At 37.0% G+C, this 18702-nt stretch overlaps 3 protein-coding genes across 6 annotated transcripts in view; all 3 read right to left on the bottom strand.

The window, feature by feature from the left end:
• The window catches only part of LOC122645881 (sec-independent protein translocase protein TATC, chloroplastic-like), a 7253-nt gene extending 5310 nt beyond the window's left edge, over window positions 1–1943 (bottom strand). For 2 of the 3 annotated variants that reach the window (XM_043839279.1, XM_043839282.1), the window contains exon 1: window positions 1625–1943. In XM_043839279.1, coding sequence (XP_043695214.1) covers window positions 1625–1868 — 244 coding nt within the window. In that variant the 5' untranslated portion in view covers window positions 1869–1943. The remainder of the gene's footprint in view (window positions 1–1624) is intronic. The other variant, XM_043839280.1, reaches the window with a different exon arrangement.
• LOC122645884 overlaps window positions 1–6336 on the bottom strand; it is a 21571-nt gene extending 15235 nt beyond the window's left edge. Inside the window, exon 1 of the mRNA XM_043839285.1 lies at window positions 6298–6336. The gene's annotated coding sequence lies outside the window, so the exon portion shown is untranslated. The remainder of the gene's footprint in view (window positions 1–6297) is intronic.
• On the bottom strand, window positions 6292–18702 carry LOC122645877 (CDP-diacylglycerol--serine O-phosphatidyltransferase 1-like). 2 transcript variants are annotated; one of them, XM_043839274.1, is made up of 13 exons: window positions 18530–18702; window positions 15118–15307; window positions 13213–13278; window positions 13011–13070; window positions 12285–12375; window positions 10670–10724; window positions 10466–10545; window positions 10217–10333; window positions 9987–10071; window positions 8835–8926; window positions 7254–7507; window positions 6675–6763; window positions 6292–6566 (listed from the first exon to the last, which is right to left on the bottom strand). In XM_043839274.1, the coding sequence occupies exons 2-13, from the start codon at window positions 15273–15275 to the stop codon at window positions 6439–6441; spliced, it is 1275 nt and encodes a 424-aa protein (XP_043695209.1). In that variant the 5' UTR covers window positions 15276–15307; window positions 18530–18702; the 3' UTR covers window positions 6292–6438. The 2 variants fall into 2 exon arrangements, with proteins under 2 accessions (XP_043695209.1, XP_043695210.1); XM_043839275.1 differs by having other exon boundaries at window positions 18533–18702.

The following is an 18702-nucleotide window of genomic DNA, read 5'->3' as shown; positions in this document are numbered from 1 at the left end:
CCTTTCTCAAGGGAATGAATCTGGATTGACATGACCTTCGGCGGCCATTCTATTTGCGACTCAGTCGGCAAATTAGCTTTTTGTGCAACTCTCAACCACATTTGGATGGAGCACAATATCAGGAAATGGACCTCCAACTCTCGCTCTTATCAGAAGATTTGGGATTCCATTTCTTTCGAAATTAAAGCAAAGCTATCGCTAGCTCCTCCTTCTTGTTGTTCTGACACCCCAAAGAACAGGCTCATTGTTGATTCCTGGGGCCTCTCAAATGTTTCTCTTGTTGCTTCTGCCAACTCCTAGCTAAGCTAAGGCCTCGCTTTTTATTTTTCTTTCTTCCCCTCAGGGCCCCCTGCTTCCCTTTTCCCTTTTGGTAATGAAATTCTTATTCACCCAAAAAAAAAAAACTTTGACAATCAGTTTATAAATAAATATATTATTCTATTCTCATTTTACCTGTAATAATTGGAAGACTCTGGATCTTAGTAACCAGAAATGTGTGAGGTACAACACTCCAAGGTGAAAACTGCAATCTGGCATTTGGAGCTGATTGAGTATAAACTCTGCTCCAAGAAATTTGAAAAGCAAAAGTCACGATATTTGCTCCTATGTTATATTGGTTTAAGCTCTGATATAGGCAAAATTAAGAGTGTACCACCTTCTCTCTCTGATCATCAACATCTCACTTTCATTGGTTGGGGGGAGTAAACAATTGTTGAGTGGCTTAATTAAAAGTAAAATAATTTAATCACTTTAAATATGGCTAAAATGATTCCAAATATTACAAATTATGCCCTTGACAATTCTTTCTTAAAAAGCTCACAACCATGTTCATATTGCATTTAAAGTTAATTACACTCTGTAAAGTTTTCAAAATACTAATAATGAATGTAGATGTATATATTTACACGTAGACATTTATTTTCATCATAGGTATATTATCCAATGATACCCATGCTTGGAAAGGTTTTGAAACTTGGGACTCTGCAACCTTTCATTTCCACTCCATGCCCCTGCTCCAACCAATGCCCAGTTTCTAAGCTTGGGCTCAGGGGATCTATAGCCGTCCAAATTTGGTGTTTAAAGAGGACCAATATTATAACCCAGGTCAAGCAGAGTAGGGTCAAGCGTAAGCCTGACAAATACTTACTGAGCTAAACCAAGCCTGAGGATAGCAAAACACCTAGCAATAATGAGCCTAAGAGAACTATGAGGCAACCAGAGCTTATGAGCTTGAGTTGAACTGGGGAAGCTTAGAACATTTGCAATTTCTTATGTCCAATAAACCTAGTCCATTAAGGACCAACTTATCATCTTTGCCTTTGCAGAGCTTATGTCCATCGATTAATCTCGGAAGTCTAAGGTAATGTCTGAAGAGAGTTCAGTTTCAGACGAGTAGGCTTACAGAGAAGAAAAAAAACAGTAAGTCTAACCCATGTTTCATGTTAATGATCTTGAGTAACAACCCAATATTCATGATTATTTCCCGATTGAAGGAACAACCCACATCGTGAAAGCCATTGAACCACTACACAGTGAAAGACCCATGTAGGCAGGTACATGAAACCATCAGATTAAACAAATTAAATGGGACGTAGGAGGAAAGAATTCAACCAGCCTATCTTACCTGGCCTTTCTTGAACAGCTGAGCCAACACCACCCAACTGCGTTTCCTGCTGTGTTTTCACATCATCAACAGCAAAGCAAACCACACGACCAAAATTTTTACGGCGGAGACTATCCGAAATTCGAAACCCAGCTCTACCACTGTAGATTTGCATAGAAGTTCGTTGTTTTCCATTGAAATCCTGACGGTTACAGCAGCAGTAGTTGAGCTGCAGATGTGAGAGTAGAGTGCTCGCGCTCGCCATCTCGGATTCTACTCTTCCAGACACGATATCACGATCAAAATGGCATAGGTAGGTGGTTGGCTCTTCTAATCTTCAACTCGATTTGTGTCCAATTATCAACAAATCTATGCCTCTGCCCTCTGGCGGTTGATAACTTGATATTTCGAGGCGCAACGCAATCCCGCGGCGCATGTTAGAGTGATAAGCTTAATTTTTTCTATTCTAAATACGGTTGCAAGTTTGCCCCGTCGGCCCGAGCCCGTCCTGAGCTCATACAGGGTCTGGACTGAATTTTTGAACCCTAAGGGCGGATTAGGGTTGAAATTTTCACGCCCTGGGTCAGGGTTAGGCTGGGCCAGGGTTGAGGCTTCAGGCTAAGCCCAGCCTAACCCTACCCTAGGTCAGGTTATGTTTTATAATTTATTATTTATATTTTACAATTTTTTTTTTATCTAATTATCTATTGGTTTATCAAAAAGAAGGCTAATTTATCTATTGAATGAAAATTTTATAATTTAAAGATTGGGCTAAATTTTTTAACCCAAAGCACAGTCTAATAGTCGATTGAATATGAAACAAATCAATACCCAATCACATGTCTCATTTTTTTAATGCATAGGATGACGTAAATAGCAAAAAAGCAGGGCAAGTCAGGGCCAACCAAGTCCTACTAAATTTCAGGGTCAATCAGGGCCAACCTAGCTCTTGGCAAAAATCAAGGTGAATCAAGCCCAGCCCGGCCCAATCAGGGTCAATTAGGGCTAGGCTGGGCTGAAATATCTTAGCCCGACCTAGGGCTGGGTTGGGCTTGGGTTGAGCTAAGAGGACTTAGGGTTGGGCTAGGGATTTAAAAAACCCAACCCAAACCCGACCCTGTTTCACCCCTAATTCTAAATAAGGATGTCAATCGGTACCATTTCGGGATATACCGATACGGTTTTGGTATAGTATACTGCACATATATCTCATAATGATATTGTATCGAATACTGAATCGATACAGGTATCTCCTACTGATATTTTACTGAAGATACAAATTAAATCAGGTATTTGGTATGGTATGATGTGTTTTTAGTGCTCTGTCTATACTGATAGTGTCACTTGGTATAGGTACCTCATATCGATACCATACCGAATTTATTCGATACAGTTCAGTATAGATAATTCGGTACGGAAACGGTTTCAATATTTGGTACACATTGACACCCTTCACTCTAATCACTAAAAGAGCGCACAGCAAAAACGGCTACAATACGGGGTGTCAATTAGTCGGTAAGCTAGAGGGCAGCCCCAATAGGGGCGCAGGCCTATGACTACAACATTTCCTATTCTCAAAGATACTTAGTTTTTGGGTAATTTACAAATACCACCCCTGAGGTTTGACGAAAGGATTGTTTACCCCCCAGTTTTGAAAAATTCTGTGTACCCCCCTGAGGTTTGCAAACAGTAACAAATAAACCCATTCCGTCAGTTCATGACTAACAGTGTTAAAAATAAAAGGTGAACTGACAAAATTACCCTTGCAAAAAAAGAAGAAAAAAAAAACCTGCAACCCTTAAGGAATTTAGGGTTTCAAATTGGGAAAAAATCCCAAATCAAAACCCTTTTCCGCACATGAGATACTCACTGCCATTGATTCCTCCCTCAGCAACGCAGGCTCACCAGCCCTGCTATCGACTTCCCCCACCTTCTCGACTGCAAAACCCCAATCGCTACACAACCGAAAGACGATGTATCAAAATCGAAGAAGAAGAAGAGGAGGGGATGAACCTACTTGAATGACTTCTCAGATTCTTCTTCTCACCTCCACAAATCCCATCTTCCGCTTTGTGCCGCCGAACCTTCATCATATTCAAACCCGCCGGAAGAACACAGTTGCAAAATAAACCTACAATTTTCATTCGTAAAAATCCAAATTAATTTTTGGATAAAAAATGAAATAATAAAATAATGGGTTAGTGTAATCAAGGCAGGAATTTTTATTTTTTTTTAACCGATTCTGACGAGACGATTGACCCAGTGAGGAATCGGTTTTGCCGTCAATCTGAGGCAAGCGTCGTTGCAGAAGTGATTATAGTTCTTGGTTATGAGATTGTAAGTGTTGCCTGTGTATTCTTCCGTCAGCTTCCCCATCAATGCTCGAACCTCTTATGGACCTAAATCTGTTCTCCCAATTAGGATCAATTTCCTGAAAGTGAATCCAGGGCATTGCTTCGGTTCACCTTCGAAGATTCCCATAGTTGGAAAATCATGCGCCCCAAATGCATATTCCACTTCATGAACTAAACACACAAAAATCAAAACTAAAACTTTTAAACCCACTAGATATGGATTAGACAGGGGAAAAATAACCCCCAAAAAAACCCATGAAGTGGAGGCGAGAAGAAGAATCTGAGAAATCATTCAAGTAGGTTTGTCCCCTCCTCTTCTTCTTCTTCGATTCTGATACATCGTCGTCCAGTTCTGTAATCAAAAGTGATAATATTTCTCTCGCCTGGAATATCTCAGGTGTGCAGAAGGGTTTTGATTTGGGATTTTTTCCCAATTTGAAACCCTAAATTCCTTAAGGGTTGAAAGGGTTTTGAAACTTGCAACTCATCTTCCCTAATCAATTTGGGGAAGATGAGTTGCAGGGTTTTTTTTTTCTTTTTTTGCAAGCGTAATTTTGTCAGTTCACCTCTTATTTTTAATACTGTTAGTCATGAACTGACGGAATGGGCTTATTTGTTACTATTTGCAAATCTCAGGGGGATATGCAGAATTTTTCAAAACTAAGGGGTAAAATTATCCTTTCGTCAAACCTCAGGGGTGGTATGTGTAAATTATCCTTAGTTTTTTATTCATTTTATTTTAAAAAGAGAAATAAAATAATAAAAAAATGAAACCTCACATAGAGACGGAGGAGAACGAAATGATTGTCCCACCCCCTATAAATGCTTCTGCACATGAGCTTAGCACAGGGGATTGAGCTCCTCTCCAGGGAGCCCAGTGCCCAGGGAGTGCTCAGGGCGGCATCCAACCGTTGGGATGTACTGCACACATCTCGATAGCTAACTGGGCATGCATCGGGGTATATGCGACATTGCCCAGCCCTTGGATGCCCCCGAACACTCCTTCAACGCTGGGTTCCATGCAGAGGAGCCAAATCTAGGGGTGTAAATGAATAGACGAAATCCGTTTCCGTATCCGTGTCCATATTCGTTTAGCACTATGCGAATCCATCCGAAAGCTAAACGGATGCGGATACGGATAGGCTATAGCTATCCGAAAAGCTATATTTACATGTAAACGGATAAAATATTCGATCCGTATCCATGTCCGTATCCGTTTAACACTATCCGAATCCATCCAATAGCTAATCGGATGCAGATGCAAATATAACACTATCTAAGCCGAATCCGATCCGTTTACAGCCCTAGCCAGATCCCAGCGCAGGAGCCACGATGCCTTCAGACTCTCCCAAAAGGCAAAAATAATAATAAATGTGGTTGAGGAAAATTGGCACAACAAACGTGGTGTGGCTTGGCTTTGCAATCCAACTCATTCGATGATTCCAAAATCCAAAACCACACACCCTTTTAAATTTTAATGTTGTCGGATAATAGATTAAAGTACACAATCAATAAAAAATGGCCCGGTGCCTGTCAAGAACTACTAGTCTAAACCCAAGACCTATATGGCTATATATGAAAGCCCCTAAACCTATATCAGAGATTCAGAATTATCAAGGAGTAACCTTTAGCGCTTGGTATTTTGGGACTCTTGCACAGTTTCTTGAGTATTGTCTTTCTTCATGCGCCTTCCGAAAACAAAACAGTGAATAATGCGTTTTGACTCCCCCGATGAGGTCTAGTGTACTCTATGAATTGAGGTCTAACACTCTAGCCGTGTGGTAATCTCTCTCTCTCTCTCAAAAAGTCAAAAGTCACCCAAACTCTAGCAATAGCATTATGGAACTCAAAACTCACCTTGGTTCTCTGGTCCACTCCCCTCCCTGAAGGCTGAAACCTGGCAGGTTCTTTAAGATTGAGGTTGCCTCCACCAAGCTTTTTCGTGGTCACTTAGGAATACTCTACAGACCTCAACATGCAGACAAGATTAAATCAGCGCAAATGGTTGGAATTTTTTGTTTCTTTTGCTCCTAAAAAGAGAACCAACAAAGGAACAATACCCAGCATATGAACTTTCTTTCTGCTTGTTTTCTGCAATTTAGAATCATAGAAGAGCCTCAACCTCTAAGGGTCCCTCCACAAACCCCTCTCATTCATCCTAAAGGGGACGAAGAATAAGATAGAATAAAAGACTTGAGCTTTTTTCTGTTGTATCTATAAGAGGTACTGAAAATCAAAAGAGAGACGACATTGAAACCTGGTCTCTTATTGGCAATGGTAGCAATGTTGTAACACACACTTGGAAATAAAAGACATCTTCCACAACCTAACAGGAAAAATCAACCATTCTCAACATACTAGATTGCCTCCCTCTACAACAAAATAACGGCATAAAATTTACAGATCATTAAGGTGATAGATATGTACAAACTGGACGGATATCTATTAAATAAAACACAAAAATGTACTCCAAAGGAAAATTCATATCCTTTTTCTACCCAAAGTTCGATGCAACTGCCAAGACCACACGATCAGGAATATCATCAAAGCTAACCCCACAGATACCCAGAAGACTACCAACCACACAGGCATTGAATTGGGAAATAAGCCTGGATGAGCCAAGAACATTATCAGAAATGACAGATAAACTATGTTTATATATGTAACTGACAATTGAAAGAAGTAACATTAATAATGATACTAATGGGATAACTCACCATGGCCAAACTTGATGCATATAAGGAGCTCTACTATGCATATGGCAAGGGAAAGCCAACAAAATGCCCCTACCTTCTTTATTGGTTTTCTGAAATCAACACATTAAGAAAAAGTAAAAAAGCTAAGTTGTCAGTATATAGAAATTTTGCCCTTATGTGAACATTTTACTACAAAATTGTGCTCACACATTCAAACGCCTACATGCATGTTTGCTTCGGTGGGGAACTAACTAGTCGCTGATGCCTTGTGTTCTAAGGGATCAGGACCCATCCAAGCATGGATTTTAGGTCCCAACTAAAAGAATATCTAGACCAAATATCATGTTGATGGATGATTGCAGCCCATTAATTTCATCTTTGTAACTTGAAAAGTGAAGATTACCTATTCAATCTTCAAACAAACATATGCATTATCAGACAGTAAAATCATCTGGACATACTGGTATAGGGCCGCAGGAAATATAGTAGGCGAAAACCATTCAGAAGGGAACATGGACGGTCCAGCAATTAGTCTGTGAAGTTGAATTAGTTAAATGAGACCTCCATGTATGTGTGTATGAAAGAGGAGAGAGAAAGTACCTATCCTGTAGGTACGAATTGTACTCACGAATTGTTGGAATTGCGATCAGCCACCACAAGACCAACCTATACACAATCAAAGGGTTCCGAGGAGGAATCCAAAGACAGAACTTGAGGAAAAAGGTATTGAGCTCTACTGTCAAGAACACAATGCAAAGGCTGAGAACTTGTATGAACCGCCATGGACCAAGCAAAGGATGCCACTCATCTTTGTCCCACTGTGCTGGTGTGAACTGTTCTAACGTCCTTTTAACCTAAAAAGGAGGCCAGGAAATGAAGTTGTAGAGACATAAATACAGAGAAAACAACCAGTATGTGGAGACAATCCATTCTAGATATTAAGTCTGTAAAAAACTTGGTGCAAGTCACAGCTTCCAGGATGAAAAGGAGCAGAGGATGGAAATGTAGAGCAGCAACTTGCACCATTTTTGGCAGTAGTTATGTTGATATGAGAACATATCCTACAAATTTGAAGCGCAAAGCACAGGACTTTTCACACAAAAGTAGGCATTCAAATAACTAAGGCAAATGTCTGATTACAAAAATTAATCCAAATAACTCAACTTAAAAGAAGCATGATTTAGTTACACATATTGAAGCAGACCTTTGTAATGCAAAAATAACATAATTTTGGCATATTTGGAAACTCATGTAATATCAAATGTAGCATCTCATAATCATATTATAACAAGAGGATATATTGACATTCCAAAATATTTATTCAAACGTGAGTGAAGATATCTGACAATAAAGTGATCAAAAATGAAAAATCAAACCTACCCCTAGCCGATGAATTAGTCGGGGGGGAGGATTGAATTAGGGTTTCTTGTTCGTGGGTTCATATCCTATTGTCTAGTCCCTTCTCAGGGCTTCCTAATACTGGGATGTTGGACCATTCTGCACATTATTTACAATTTAAAAAGGGAAGAAAAATAAACAGTGGCATCTTCAAACTAATACTTGCAAATAATGAACTAGATAATCTAAAGCAGGTACTGCACTGACTGAGACCAGAACCTGCTAACCAAATATGCATCTCATTTAGAGTTTGTGACTGCAATTGCTCAGTCTGCTATACTCCATACAAATGTTCAATAACAATTCATAATTCAGATGTCTATATTTCAGATAATAAAGGTGAACTTTTTATGTCATCCATTTAATGTTCAAGTCATTTATACAAAATAAATGACAGTAATACAAAGGTCAAAAGAATTATAATATAACATGCTTTTCCAAGTTTCCATCATATGACAGTTTCATATTTATCTAGCAAAATTCACTGTAAGACATCAATAAAATTGCTTCTAAAAAGAAGCAGCATATGCTAAAACAATGCTACATAACTACTAACACCAATTGGTTAAAATTACAGTGGTGAGATATTCTTTCAACCTTTTGGAAGTTGCAGAGATGCCACAAAGTATGGCGCCATCTGTATATATTTCAAATGCATTCCCCAAGTTCCTAGTGCTAGTGGTTATTGATCCCAGGAACATATCCAAACAACAGTTTCACTTTTCCATCAATGGAAAGCTTTTTAAAAGGGCAAAGTTTACAAACATAATATGTGGAACATACCTTGCCAATCATATCTGGTTGTCTACTTATACCGACCCACTCATATGTTTTGCCATCAAAGTAACGGACAGTACGCATTCCAGCCCAGATACCTAGATGGTGAGCAATGGATAATTATAACATAAACTAATGTAAATACAATGATCCAAAGACAAAAATGAAAGTGTCATACTAATTAATATAATTTGCACTCTGAAGCTTCAACTATTCAATTATTAAGATATTAATTTAGCACTGAGGTTTTCATCTGACTTTATAAGATAGTGATCATACAAATTAGGAAGTAGTTAAACCTGCTTGGCCTTTGAATTCCTTTCCCAGAGAAGAAATCTAATATATTTGGAGTTGTACTAATTGTGAAGAAAGAGATTTTCCATTGGGAAAAAAAAATTGGTGAACTAAAAGACGTGACATTATATCCATGATCGGATAGCCACAACAAAAACTGTGTTACCTTTTTTTCCCATAATGGAAAATATGTTCTCAAACAGTAAAAAACTATAAAGAAACAGGAGGATAGTTTGAGGTAAAGCCTAGGAAAGAGTTGTAAGAAAGATAAATTGTTCTGAATAGCAGATTCCAATAAACCAATTGAACTCATTATTAGGCTTTGATCTTTTTATGGTATTATGTCATTTGTGAAGGTAACCCCATAAATGTACCGAAGCTTCACACACACACACACACAGAGATTAGTCCAAAGAAATTTCAAAAAGAAAACTAAGAAAAACACCTGCAGGATAATTGATATAGTAGAAACGAGCAACAATATAGTTCTATAGTATCACTTATATTACAACATGCTCTGGTGTGGTCCAGTGGACTCAGATATCATCCCAAGTGAGCCCACATAAGCATTGACCCTTGTTGATCATGCTTGGATTCGATAATATTGTTCTTGACATTTATATAGAGAAATTTAAGCAGCTGGTCTCTATAGTAACAGGCAATGCAGATGCTCATATTTAAGTAGTTGCACAATCTAGATCATATACTAGTCCAAGAATTTAGCCGGTCCTAAGGATATGGTCTGAGTTAGCCAAAATCACATCATCTACAGCATTCTAGACAGACACATAAGAGTTATATTGCTGAAGACGCATGATATGAATCAATAAAGCATGAAACAGGAAGAAAGATTCAGGGGTTTACCAAACCAATTGCAGATTAAGATATCCAGTATGATACTGTCCCACCAGCACTCATTGAAGTTTGGTAACATGTGACGAAATGTCAGCTGCAATTTTTAGAATCCAGAAACGAAAACTTAGTTAAAACTGCCAACCCCCTCCCCTCTTTTTTTTTCCAGGCATCTGAAAGTAGGAACCGGAAAAGGAATTATGTGAATCACCAAGACCATGTATTTGGTTAAAGAAACACACCTCCATTAACTCAAACCCAATGGACAATACCCAGAGAAGGGGCTGACTGCGAATCATTATGGCCTTGCCCCACCATCCAAAAATATGAGCTAGAACAAATTCATCAAACAAGGTCTCCTACAAGAACTAAAAATGAGATCAGTGCCCTGTGGTCTTCTAGACAATGTGGCAAATTGGCATGCATGTCATAAATCAAAGGACAGCAGAAGGAAATTAAAGTAGACGGATTTTTGAATGAAGACATCATACATAAACATTCTTAAACCTGTTTGTGGGATTGTCCGGAATGTAAATTCGGCAATCCGATCCGTACGATCTTTCAGGAAGTTCTGCAAGTTGAGAGGACAAATTAAAAACAGGTAAGAGACCAAACTCCGATATCAATTATTTATTTCCTGAAGTATGTGTCAGGAAATGAAAGAAGCAAAAGATTGCAGAGCTTAAATGCATTACCAAAACCAAGATCAGGATGTAGAAATTTCATGAACTGCTGAGCATCATCACGATTCTGTCAAAAGAAAAAACAAAGGAGAAGCAGATTAGCAGAAGCATGAATTTGCAGGCTGAAGTTAAGCAGGTTCACAATCCGGATCATTTTATGTGTCCATAAATTGAATCATTCCAGAAAATCATCTGATTTGACAGCTTAGGCTGCCAGCATGGAGAAGAGGATTCGAGTCTTAAAAGTGGCCACTTTCTGCAAACAAACCATAGGTTCAGACCATTTCCAATCCACCCATCCTGGGACCGGTGAAAGCAGGACTTGCACTAGCCTACGGCCCTATGTTTTTGTCTATACATGAATATATATACAAACATATCCTAGCCTAGCAAGGAGAGTGTGATGCAAGTTAAACTGTTAAAGGCTTCAAAAGGAAAAGGGGAAGGCCAGCAAGAACCTGGGTAGAAGTGGTATAAAATAATGGAAGAGATGGACCCACTTAGAGTTCAATGACAGGAAAGGGTTCATGTAGCCAATCTCAAGCAATCAGAATAAGACTATTTCTATGTGTGTGTGTTTGGTGTATGTGTGTCTCCAGCCAAGGAATCATCTTGCCTATTCTGATATATATATATATATATAAGGCCAAGTCCAGTTCAAATGAAATGGATGCCTAGCAATTTTTGGCTTGGAAAAGGCCCTTGAATGGCTCAAAGCCGCTCCAACAAGCCAACCATATACCAAAGCTCAAACTGTTAAATAAATCTAGTTAAACGAGTTCTAAATTACATCAGTGTCCCAGCTTTCCTTTTCTCCTCTTCCTTTGTTTCAACCAGAGGAGGAGATGAGGGGGCTGGTGATGGGAAATTAAAGGTCCCACATCAATGTCCAAATCCCTTTCAAAAAAAACCAGCTTGATTATTTTTTAAGTCAAACAACTCCTAGGCCCCATACGACATACTTAGGTCTTGTTCATTGATACAAACTGCCACCAAGTCACGACCAGGGCCACAATGGCAACAGACTGCCATGTACAAGGCAGGCCAGGCACAGACACTCCATAGTTAGACCAGAAAATATACATGAGTTATAAATCAGAGTGGGCACCAGACCATAAAAAAGGCTGGTTCAGCTTTAACCTAGATTTTTCGCTCAAACAAAACCAAAACGGAGAAGGAAATGGGCTGCTGAATTCGCCAGTTTTTTGTTGTATTGTATTCATAAAATCAGCAGCTGATTTTCTCTGGTTATAACCATCTTGAGAAACTTCAACCATTTCTTCGCCTTGAATAAGAATGTAAAGATGCTTGCTAAGATTTTATTTATTATTAGTTCCCAAATAATTTACCATCCACATGCAATTTGTTCGGTATTGAAAATAATGACATCATTACAAGGAGTTCGCTTTCCTTATTTAATTTCCATTCACTAAGGTGATAAAGAGAACACAACTCATGGTTGTAATAGGAGCCAAGAAATAAGCTACAGTTTCACTGACCTTAGTATGGAGCTGCCAATCCAATACCAATTGACTGACATTCAAATAGAATATATCAACAAGAAGGGTACATAGTTAACCAACACAAGCATGGCTGGTATAAATTTGAGCTCTGAAATAAAACCAACCTGAAAGAGCAAAAATGTAAGTGCCACGAGGTAAACAACTGCCATCCCATGAACCAAGCGCCATATTGCAGGATGTGGCCTAATAAGCACTCTGCACGATTTTGGAGGGAGAAAATAGTTAAATATATTATCTGTGCATGACAGGGTTATATGGCTGTAAGAAACAGCACCAATGTATAATTTTTTATTCATAAAGAAAGAGCTAATATATTATATGAGCGTTGTCAAGTGAAATAGTGGATTTCTCCCTCAGTTCCTCAGTCACAGAATATGAAATTTACTTTCCTTTTGTCGGATAGGCAACAATAGAAATATATTAAGTGAACCAGAAGAAGAATAAAAAGCAGGGAACAAAAGAAAGAGCCCAAAGGAAAAGAATGAAAAATAGAAATGTTCAGCAAGTGCATGGTAGTGTTTTTACTTTGTACTATAAATATCAGAATTTTGGTCCAAGGGCCCACAATGAAATATGAGAAATTTTGAAGTTGCTGAAATCGTTGAAATGAATTTTCCGAATATTTAAAAAAATATATCCAAAATTATTTAAGTTTCACAAAACCTAGCCAAAACCAAAAAAAAAAAATGGCAAATTTAAACTATGATCAACATTCCAAAGTAAGATTAAAAGCAGCTAGAAATGTAGTAGACCTTTATTACATCCTCAGCTACGTTATAGATCAAATGGTAAATTGAGAATGTTCCAAGCAATTGGATTCTGCTACTCACGTTGATGGTGCTTGAAGCAAGCAATAAGCTAGAAATACCGCAATCATTGCCCATACACCCCTGTCCCAAAAAAAAAAAAAAGAAGAAGAAACCTGAGAACCACCATTTGGTTTTGCATTGACGAAATATTAACGATACAACATGCAATAATAACCTTTACATCAGTAAAATTTGAAGCACCTATGAATTTAAAAAATTATACCTCTTCACAGATCTAACACGATCATCAGAAGAACTGTTCTCTGGGTCAAGAGCTCCGCTTGCCCAACTGGTAAGCACAAGTTGTCAGAATAACCATTTATTAATTCAACCAGTTCTTCAAAAGAAATGAAAGAAACAAAAAAATAATGTTATGCAGCAAACTGTCAAATCTTGCCTCTGGATGATGCAGGACAGGTTTATAACAGGTGAATTCTATTTTGAGTCAAGTTAAAAAATGCCCATTCAAGGCCCGCTCGTTTTCAAATGGATCAAATCTATCTATACTCACCCCTGAAAATGTGGGGTGGAGTGTGGAAAGAGCTAGCAGCGTTTTCTTATAAAATGAATTGGACCAGCTCAGATTTGAGCACACCAGTGAAATACCAAACTAATCAGACTCCATTTGGATTTTATCTCTCTTTTTTTTTTCTTTTAAGTTTTTTCTCCTTTATTTATAAGATATTACTTCAATAAGAAAAAGGGAAAAAGAATCCTACAAGGGCCTTCTTCTACCATATGAGACAATGAGCTGTAAAAAAAACAAGAAAATAGCTGGCAAAAACACATGTACTACACAGTATGCAGAATATATAGCTCTAGCCCTCGAACTTTTAAGTCGTTAGAGGCCCAAGAAACCATGATGTTCCTCAAATTTTGGCTCTCCTTGTAAGCTTGTTTGAAGAAAATAGACAGTTTCCCTAGAAATAGGGGCACTTGTTTTCAGCTCATCGTATGGTCATTTGGATCCAACAGTAAATAGAAGTTCTAAAAGGGACTAAAAAGATTTCCCCTACAAATAAAAGGGTTATGTCAATACATTTTTAATCAATGCTGTATTGTTCTTAGATGGAATAAAAACTATGATAAAAGCCTTTTGACTGAAGATCAGATTTAAACTGTGGGGTTCAAATTGCATGATATAAGATTTAGATCACAGTTAATCAATAACAAGCCAACAACAATTTAGACAAACCCAGTTAGGTATGTATAGATTTTAAATTTAGACTAACCCATGTACGTAAGTATAAATTTTACATTAGGCCCAAATTTAAGTTTATTATCAGCCCAAATAAGGTCCAGCAGAGCTCTACGGTTTTGAACTGCCAGTAGTAACATTATTTAAACAATCAAGTTCAGCAATACATGGTTTAACAGCAGATTTACTAACAGCAGAATTTAGTCAATTTAGTAGAACTCACTGAAAATCTTTCCCTTAGTTAATATTTCATTTATCTCAATCAAAATTTGCAAAAATCTGATTCCATAAAATTTACAAAGGAATAGTGAATCCTCTTCCTCTGTTGGTTCTTTATCTTACAGAACCTTTTTTGTAATATGAATATAGATAGTAATCATTAAAAAAATAAAAGAATTCTATTTCACTAGATATTTACAGTATCTTTCTTCTTCTACCTCTTCTTGAGTCAGTGACTCAAATATACATATAGATAGCCAGAGAGGACAGAGGAGCATAAACTAGTGGCCACTGAAACTAGTAGAGTTCATGGCTTCATGCAACTATAAGAACTATAGAATCAGTAGTTGTATTCTTAATCTCATAAAATCATTAAATTTACTTGGCTCTAATTACAGTATGACAACATCCTATGACATTCATTGAAACCATATACAATATCCTAGAAGGATACGGAATTATGAATCAAGAAATAGTCTATCCAGCAAAAATATGTCATCGAGGAATAAGAACAAGAATTTCTAAGCTTGCAGAGTATACAAGAGTGAGATTTAGTCATCCACACTAGATGCTGAACAGAAGAGCACACAGGAATTCTTCAACAAATGGAAAAAAAAAAGGTCTCATAACAAAATGGGAGTCAAACAATGAACAAGTCAATTAGGCCATACATTTTAACATAAGAATAACGTCTAGAACATTGGTACTCACATAAGAAAACATGCACCAATAAATAGAAAGGAAATAGTATGAGGCTTGTATGCCCATGCAGTCCATGGATCCAGTTCAGCATAATTTGATGAGATCATAACACTATTTTCTTGCACAGTGCGATCCCTTTTTGTTTTCCTATGACCATTAGGTTCCATCACCCAATCAATCAAGATGTACAATTTGTGCCCTGAAAATTACAGGAGATTACATTAAATGACTAGCAGAACAGCCAGTTATGAGTCATAAAAGTCTCACAAAGACTATTCCTCTAACAGCTAAAGTAAACTGAAACATTAAAAATGCTCAAGTAGTGCAGAAGCTAAATAGCATTTCAAAGCCAAAAAGTTCAAGTTGATTCTAAGATAATATATTACAAAATTATCACAATCTCAACTGGACCCCAAGCACAAAAACCTTTTTTCTTTCACAAAAATAAACAGTCAGGGTACTTGTTTGAAAGCAGAAGAGTCAAGGAGGGTTTTGAATATCATTTATATAATACCAAAGTTCAAATATTATGGAACTTTTCCTACATTTCCACAAAGTTTACCCATTTTTAAGGATGGTGCTACTACAAATTGGGGGTTTGCATAACTTCCAACTTTCTGCCAAATTTTGGCAAAACTGAAACTTTCACAATTCTCTCTTTGTGAAAGTTTCAAATGTCAGAAATTTCTAGGGAAATATTAATAATTTCATGGGAAATCTAATACGAGCTAAACCCCAAACATATCCCATTTTCCTTCATAACTTTTTATTCATTCTAGAAAGGCAACTCCATTTCAATCTTGTTGTGGTAGATAATATTTCTTTTCTAATTTATTTTTGTTTTATTTAAGAGTAAATAAAAGTACTCACAAAAATATCAACTTCATAGACGTAGGTGCTATCATAAGTAAATGGCATTGGGATTTAAATACATAGATCTACGACCACATCAACATCCATGGCCATTGGATGCTTGTGACAACAGTGGTGCTTATGTAACATCCTTTACATTGAAAAGTACACCAGCACATGCTGCTGAGTATAGGGCCTAATATAATAACATCATTATATCAAATTTTCACCATATGAGGAACCAATACTATAATTGCCTTGCTTCTAAATAAGTTAACAAAATTTCTGTTACTCCTAACAGTAAAATTATTAGAAATATCAAAATTTTGAACCTTGGTCACAATGACAGAACTAATTACAAGATATGAAATAAAAAATGAAAATCCAGTTGGAACACAGTGGGATATTCACAAAACCTAAACCATGGGTGAATTATCACTTCCAAAATCAATGACTGAACCATTGATAGGAAATAAGCACTCAATTCTTGATACACAAAAAGAATTCAAGAGAAAAAAATGGAAGACACGTAAAAAATTCATGGTCATCAAAGAAATATTAGGGTATTCAGTCAAGGGCAATTCACAGCCTAGTGCTTCATGCAGATTTAAGGAAAACAAATTGAAAATGTCATCCCAAAGGGCAAAGTATGAACAAGGCGGAAATGAACACTTATTTGCCAACTGCATCCTTATATTCATCATGGGATTTTTATCATATGGTAGATTGAAACTAAAGCAACCAATAAAAGGGATTAAAAATACCAAACTGCACGGAAATTTCATTGGCAGGATAATGCAAATCCCACAATCCAGATAGTGAATACAGTTTTGTTACAATTCTTTAAGATCAAATCAAATAACATACATACATCAATAAATTTAGAAGAAAAAAAGTACATATATGTCTAAGGATGCAAACCCAATACTTCGATTGCTTGCCTTCAGTAACTATCAAATGTCAAGGGCGTTTGCAATAGACCAAAATTTTAGACATGAATTACTATCATCAGTAGTCCTTTTTTATATATAGTCACATCACAAGTAGTTGTAACCATATTTAATAGATTAAAAATTTTCACATTGCCTGCTGTGATTGTGAATTCTGCCTTAATTTTCATTTCTAGGGAATATTGTACTTAAATTTTAAAAGAAACATACATGAATAATATATAAATTTTTTAAAAAAAAATCTTATAGGGATGTGTCGGATATTTTACCACATGGGTAGCTTCTTTTTGCCACGTAGACGAAGGATTTGGTAAGTCTAACCATTGGATTGATGGGGAGTTTAATGAGATAAACTACAAGTCAATTTGGGAGCTTATCTCAACCGTGTGACCCACCATATATGGGGTTTTCCTCCCTTGTAATTTTCAATTGTCCCTATTCTTCAACATACTTGACATTTTCAAATAAATTTTGAAACATTACATTGAGATATAACCCATGACTAGATAATGATATAGACAATATGTCCCCAACAGTTTGGGCCCCACCAAACACTTCCACATGGAAAAAGGACTGTTGATGTGAGAAAGTGTTCCAGCACTGTTGATGTACATTTCTCATGGTATGAATGCGCCACAAGAAGATTCCAGACTTCATGAAGGGGTATTCTCATCATGTAAGATTCAAGTAACTAATTGAGTTTTGTCCATAAAGGAATTCTGATCCATATCAAATTCAACAATCCACAGCTCATTATATCCATATAAATTAACTATTGAAATTACCACCTAAAAAGTGTCAGGGTAAGGGAAATAAAAACCAAATTCAAGGAATTCATTAATAATCCATAAGGTAGCTGAAAGCAAAACGAGCCCCACATGCAGATTATGCACATAAATCAACTATCCGGCTAAACCAACACCATGAATGAACAAATACTGCAGAAATTAATACAGATTAACAGTCAAACACCTTCAACACTGAAGGATAAGTTCAATCAGATATGATAAATCTCAAACTCTCTATCAACACATCCAAATTTAAAAGCAAAAGAAAAGTGAATTCAAATGTAATCATTTCAAAATGCAATAATACGAAAGTACAATTGAATAAGGAGTCAGAGTCTCAGCTAATCCTCGCAAAGGTAGAATATAAAGCTAAAGCGACTATATCACATGTGCTAACAAATGAAGATAAAAACCGAAATTTTGATAGAATCATACAAACATTTTAAATATTACCTTCCAATTCCATAACCGTTGCTCCACCAGGTTGAGAAAATGCGAGAATAAAAAATTGAAAAACTTAAAATACCGAAAGCAAACAATTAAAAAACAAATCAATTACGTACAGGTGATAAGATGAGAGGTGCAGTAGATACGAAGAGACTTTTTACAGATTAAATAAAACGGTGACGACGGTGAAGAATAAATTCAAACAGGTGAAGATTAGAATTTAAGAGAGAGGATAGATTAATATAGTAAATGAAGTGATCAAAAATGAACAAAAAATCAAAATAAATAGAAGAAATAAGTAACAAGACGAACAAGAAGACGAGTCAGAGGAAGGAAGCAAGAAGAAAAAAAGTTCTCTCTTTCCACAGAGGGGAATACACTTACGTAGTAGAAGAGGGCGACAAGCTGGCCCTAGCCGTACGATAAGAAGACAAGTAGATCTCGGCCGTTGAAGATGGTAGGATTCACACGCTGAGATTTAATGATAAGAGAGATTCATCGAAATCTGCAAGGGAAGTAAAGCTCTCTCTCTCTCTCTCTCTCTCTCTCTCTCTCTC

This window comes from Telopea speciosissima, chromosome 11 (assembly GCF_018873765.1).
Source record: "Telopea speciosissima isolate NSW1024214 ecotype Mountain lineage chromosome 11, Tspe_v1, whole genome shotgun sequence".
NCBI lineage: Eukaryota > Viridiplantae > Streptophyta > Magnoliopsida > Proteales > Proteaceae > Telopea > Telopea speciosissima.
This window is presented reverse-complemented; position numbering and strand designations above follow the sequence as displayed.

Coding starts and splice junctions, on each gene's coding strand:
- LOC122645877 (XM_043839274.1), bottom strand. CDS start 15,275: ATGGAACCTAATGGTCATAGGAAAACAAAAAGGGATCGCACTGTGCAA. Junction 12,376..13,010: donor TTGCTTCAAGCACCATCAAC/GTGAGTAGCAGA, acceptor AAAATCGTGCAG/AGTGCTTATTAGGCCACATC. Junction 7,508..8,834: donor AACCAGATATGATTGGCAAG/GTATGTTCCACA, acceptor CCTCCTTTTTAG/GTTAAAAGGACGTTAGAACA.